This window comes from Orbicella franksi, chromosome 6, assembly GCF_964199315.1.
Source record: "Orbicella franksi chromosome 6, jaOrbFran1.1, whole genome shotgun sequence".
NCBI lineage: Eukaryota > Metazoa > Cnidaria > Anthozoa > Scleractinia > Merulinidae > Orbicella > Orbicella franksi.
This window is the reverse complement of record NC_138150.1, coordinates 25,165,054-25,171,014: the sequence shown is the minus strand read 5'-3', so window position 1 is coordinate 25,171,014 and position 5,961 is coordinate 25,165,054. Positions and strand designations below refer to the sequence as shown.

Below are 5,961 nucleotides of genomic sequence, written 5' to 3'. Positions count from 1 at the left end.
ATGGCCGAAACTCTGGAGGAATCACTGAACAAACGGAAAACTAGAGTGTCTTCGTCAGACGAATCTTCGATATCGAACGCTTCTCCAGAAAGCAAAAAATTGAAAAGCGGCGAGCACGCTGTTCGTGTCCATGAAGTAAGCGAGCTAGACACAGAAGAAGACGTAAGTTTACCGGCCTTGAATATGACCGAAGAGTTTAGCGACACACTTCAAAACATTTTAAAGAAGCTAGACAAACTGGACAGTATTGAAAAATCAATGAAAGATTTTCAAGCGACTCTTTTGAAACTTGAAGGACGTGTGCAAAATTTAGAGAGCTGTCACGCCACCACAAGACGCGATGTTGATGATATTAAAGAGAGCTTAAATTCAATCGAAGCAGATCGCCAAGAAGCTTCGCAGAGTCTAAAAAAAATGCAAGATAATACCAACACGAAGTTAAAATGCCTGGAGGAGGAGAACCTTAAGCTTGGAGCCAGAGTTAAAGAAGTAGAAGACCAACACCTGTATCTTGAAGCCTACTCTAGGCGTGAAAATTTGAAATTCGAAAACATTCCAGAGGACGACGCGAGCAGAGAAGATACGGAATTGGTGCTACGTTCTTTCCTCGAAAGGGATCTTGGCTATGTTGATGCTGCCTCGGTAGAAATCCAACGAGTCCACCGCCTTGGTAAGAAGAAAGAAGGGAAACCGCGGCCTATTCTAGCAAGATTTCTGAGATTCAAGGATTGTCAAAGCATGCTCGCTTTAGGTCCCCGACTGCGAGAAACCAATTTTAAGATGTATCAAGATCTGCCTTTTGAGATCGTGGAGCGGCGGAGGGCACAAATGGATACCTTTAAGAAGGCCAGGAGAAACAACATCCCGGCTTCATTTAGCAAGGCACAGCCCGACAAGCTGTTCGTCCGAGGTAAATTTTGGCCTTTGGGTAAGGAACTTGAACTGTAAGCATAATGTGTCCATACATAGTTTTCTATTTTTTGTTGTTGTTATTATTATGCCTGATAGATTCGGCCTCCGCTACATCTGGAACTAATATTAGGCGGCTCTAAAATGAAAAATACGAACAAAGTAACGAATGCAACCGTATTCCATCAGCAGTCTTCTAATATTATTGATTTTAAGTGTGTTTATGTGTAGATATGTAAATATTCGTATTTTTGATTTATTTTGCCAGCTTACACTTTCAAGGTTTATTTCAGCAATGCACTTGAGCGCCTTCGATCAAATTATTTTTAACAAAATATATGAGAAAAATGGATCTCAGAATAGGATCGATTAATACTCGGGGACTAGGAGACAAGTTTAAGAGACGTGAAATTTTCAACTGGCTCAAATGTAAAAAAATGTCGGTATATTTTATCCAAGAAGCCCATTGTACGGAAGACAATATACATGATTGGAGAGCTGAATGGGGTTACCAGGCATTATTCAGCTGTTGTTCTAGTAACAAAGCAGGTGTAGCCATACTTTTTAACAATAATTTCAGTTTTCAGCTCTTGAAAGCTTACACCGATCCCAAGGGACGATTCATAATATGTGACCTGATTACAAATGGAAAACACATAACCTTAGCAAATATATACGCTCCAAACGAAGATGATCCGAATTTCTTCACCTCTGTTTTTAATCAGCTACTCGACTTTAAATGCGAGGAGATAATTGTTGGTGGAGACTTTAACCTAGTACTGAATGTTGACAAGGACAAAAAAGGTGGTCTTGCCAGATCCCACAAAAAATCGCTGGAAGTGATAAACGATTTCTCTGTAAACCTGGATTTAATAGATGCATGGAGAGTTTTAAACCCTGAGAGTTCCAGATTCACGTGGCGACAAAAGAAACCTGAAGTTCACTGTAGGCTCGACTTTTTCCTAGTAAATCAGACTACATTTTGTAACACCGTCAGTGCGGACATATTACCAGGATACAAAACGGATCATTCCATGATTACATTACAAATCTCGCTGCATTCTAACAATAGAGGACGAGGCTTTTGGAAACTTAACACCTCTTTTTTAAATGACATTGAGTATGTTAATCGGATAAAATCAATCATAAAACAAACCAAGGTTGAATACGCGCAAGATGATACTGTTAACCCTAATTTACTATGGGAAATGGTTAAATTGAAAGTGAGAGAGGAGTCCTTGAAATATGGAACTTCTAAGAAAAAGAAACTCGCTAGAAAAGAGGAGGAAATAGAACAAGCAATCGCAACTCTTGAAAAACGTCTTCCTGAATTTAGTGGCGACGAAACTCGACGAGAACAAGTGTGGTCGGACCTTGAAACAAAGAAACGCGAACTGGCGGCAATAATAGAATACAGGACAAAAGGAGCAATTTTAAGATCTGAATCTCAATGGTACAATGAAGGTGAGAAAAATACCAAATACTTTCTCAATCTGGAAAAGAGACATTGTAAACAAGGAACAATAACCCAGCTCAAAGTCAATGACAACGACCTCATTTGTACAGACAAAGAGATCTTAAAAGAATGTGAATCGTTTTACCAAAATCTTTACAGTTCTAATGTAGCTATTGACAACCAAGAAGGGGCTTTCTTCTTTCCACAGCAAGAAAACAAAAAGGTTTTAAATAACGATGAACAATCTCTCTGTGAGGGCGAATTAAGGAAGAATGAATGTTTAGAAGCGCTGAAAAGTATGGTGACAGATAAATCCCCAGGAACCGATGGTCTCCCCTGCGAATTCTACAAAGTGTTTTGGAATGACGTGGCGGAAATTTTGATACACTCTTTTAATTATTCCTACGAAATTGGAAAGCTCTCAATATCACAAAGGAGGGGCATTATTAAGCTCATACCAAAAAAGGATGCTAACCTTAATTCAATAAAGAACTGGCGACCTTTAACGCTTTTGAATTGCGATTACAAAATTGCAACAAAAGCTATTGCAAGCCGCATCAAAACTTTCCTGCCAAAACTTGTTTCTGACGATCAAACCGGCTTCATTAGAGACAGATTCATCGGAGAAAATATTCGTTTAATAGACAGCGTCATCAAATTTTCAAAAGCAAACGATATGCCGGGACTGCTCCTTTTTCTTGATTTTGAAAAAGCCTTTGATACCCTAGAGTGGCCCTTTATTCGTAAAACCTTCCAATACTTTGGTTTCGGCCCATCACTGCTGAACTGGTTAAAAGTATTTTACTGCAATAGCGAAAGCTGTATTTTAAACAATGGATGGGCAAGTAATTTCTTTGAGCTCAACCGGGGAGTCAGGCAAGGCTGCCCTCTGTCACCGTATCTATTCATTCTCTCTGTGGAAGTACTCGCCAATGCAATTCGCCAAAAAAAAGAAATCCGTGGCATAATTGTAAAGGACAAAGAAATTAAACTTAGCCAATATGCAGATGACACGACCCTTATTTTAGACGGCTCCGAAGAATCCTTTCTAGAATCTTTGAAGATAATAGACTATTTCGGTGATATATCCGGCCTCAGACTTAACAGCAAAAAGACAGAAGCTTTGTGGATCGGTGCAAGTGCGGATTGGGATTTTAAACTTTGCCCTGAAAAAGACTTCAAATGGCCAAAAAAAAAGGTCAGAGCGTTAGGGGTATGGTTGTCAACAGACCCTGATGTAACTATATCTTTGAATTACAAAGATAAAATAGAAAAAATTAAATCGATTTTGGGATGCTGGAAACTTCGCAGACTTGGCCTTTTAGGTAAAATTACTGTTTTAAAAAGCCTCATAGCTTCACAACTGGTATATATTTTCTCTCCTCTGCAAACAAATCATACAGCAATAAAGGAGATAAATGTAATGTTTTACAACTTCTTATGGAATGACAAAGGCGACAAAATAAAAAGAAAGGTAATGATTAATGATTACTCAGAAGGGGGACTTAAAATGATTGATATAACCTCCTTTAATAGATCTCTCAAAGCCACATGGATAAAGAAATATCTAGATAAGGAAAACAATGGAAGCTGGAAAAGATTTTTTGACTCAGAACTTGAAAAATATGGAGGTGAAGTAACACTAACTGGAAATCTAAACATAAAAGACAGTCGTAACATTATTAAAGTATCAGATCCTTTTTTCAAAGAAATTCTTGAAATCTGGTCAGAAGCCAGTTATGAAGAAAAGATTGTATCAGACTATCACTTTCGGTCATCGCCCTTATGGTATAATTCACTAATAAGAGCTGGGAATAGACCAGTGTTTTTAAAGAATGGTTCCTCAAAGGAATAACAAAAGTAGAACATTTAATGGATGACTCCGGAAAGTTTCTCTCGCTCACTGCTTTCCAGACTATACATGACCTGACAGCCCGACCTTTAACCTTTCTTGGAATCATTTCTTCAATAAAACTTCTTCAAAGATATATACCCCATAACATCAGAACTTCTATTAAACATGAAAGTTTCTTGTCAAAATTTTTAAAAAGCAGAAAACCTAGTAGACTAGTATATAAGAAACTTGTATCAGGAAAAAGTGAACCACCCAATCAAAGTCAACAAAAGTGGGAGGAAGACGTCACTCTCGCAACAAAACAAGAGCTCAACTGGAAAAAGGTTTACCAAATGGCTTTTCAATGTACAAAGAGCACAAAACTTATAACTTTCAATTTTAAATTTCTTCATAGAAGAATATCAACAAACAACTTCTTGAAAAAAATTGGTCTCGTCGATAGCGAGAAATGCACTTTCTGCGAAAGAGAAACAGAGAAACTTGTACATTTATTTTGGGCTTGCCCAAAAACTCAATATTTTTGGAACAATTTTGAAGCATGGCTACAGTCTTGCCAAGTTATTGCCAAGGAGACACCCTTAGAGCCTGATACAGCACTGGGCCTAAGGCCGGATAGCTCTAAACATAAACTCCAAATTAACTTCTGCTGCTTAAATGCTAAATATTACATTTGGCTATGTAGACAGAAAAAATGTTCTCCAAAACTAAATGATTTCTTACTGTATTTAAAACATATCTATGAAATGGAAAAAAATACAACTACAATCGTTTTAAAAAAGTGGGAGCCTCTGTTGCCTCTTTTGTAATCTCTTGACAACTCGACCCTAGTCCCCTGAAAACGAAAATAAAAATGAAAGGAAAAGAAACAGGGCGCATATATATATACCATGCATATTTTCTGTAATTTGCAACTCGGAATGTACATTAGTGACAGGAGTAAACTGGTATGATCTTACCGTGCTAGAATTGTAAGAAGGGCAAGTAATCTAATTATGTTGTATTGTAAGCAGTGTAAGTATTAGTATTGTTAGTAGCGTGAGTATGCGTATTATATAGAGTAAGTGTTAGTATCGTAAGTGGCGTAAGTAATAAGTTTTTTGTAAGTAGTGTAAGTAACTACATTAATATTGTATTGTAAGTAGTGTAAGTAGCATTTAAAAAGAATAAAGAAAAAAAAAAAATCGATAGACTTCCACAAGTAAAATACACGTGTGTAGATTGCGGAAGGGCTAAAAGTAGCGTCTTTAAAGAGTTAGGTAAGCATTGCTTGGGATTCCCGCACCTAAACCGCGAGTGTGGCGCATCTCTAAACGCGCGAGAACTTACTAGAGAAAAGAATGTTGATATGCGCGAGAATCTCACACCCAAGCGCTCTCCAAATCGATAGACTTCCACAAGTTAAATACACGTGTGTTCATTTGGGGGATTGCTAAAAGTAGCATCTTTAAAAAGGTAGGTAAGCACTGGTTGGGATTCCCGCACCTAAAACGCGAGTGTGGAGCATCTTTAAACGCGCGAGAACTTACAGGAGAAAAGAAAGTTGATAGGGGCGAGAATCTCTCACCCAAGCACTGTCCAAATCGAAAGACTTCCACAAGTGAAATACACGTGTGTAGATTTGAGAAAGGGTCAAATCTAACATCTTTAAAAAGTCCAGTAAGCATAGTTTGAAATTCCTGACCCCAAAACCGCGATTGTGGCGCATCTCTAAATGCGCGAGAACTTACTAGAGCAAAGAAAG

At 38.0% G+C, this 5,961-nt stretch overlaps 1 protein-coding gene across 1 annotated transcript; it reads left to right on the top strand.

Annotated features, from left to right (window-relative positions):
- LOC145489413 (uncharacterized) lies at positions 1-967 on the top strand. The gene has a single exon (XM_081468384.1). The coding sequence runs from the start codon at positions 1-3 to the stop codon at positions 946-948; it is 948 nt and encodes a 315-aa protein (XP_081324510.1). The 3' UTR covers positions 949-967.
- The last annotated feature ends 4,994 nt before the right edge of the window (positions 968-5,961 follow it).

Coding starts and splice junctions, on each gene's coding strand:
- LOC145489413 (XM_081468384.1), top strand. CDS start 1: ATGGCCGAAACTCTGGAGGAATCACTGAACAAACGGAAAACTAGAGTG.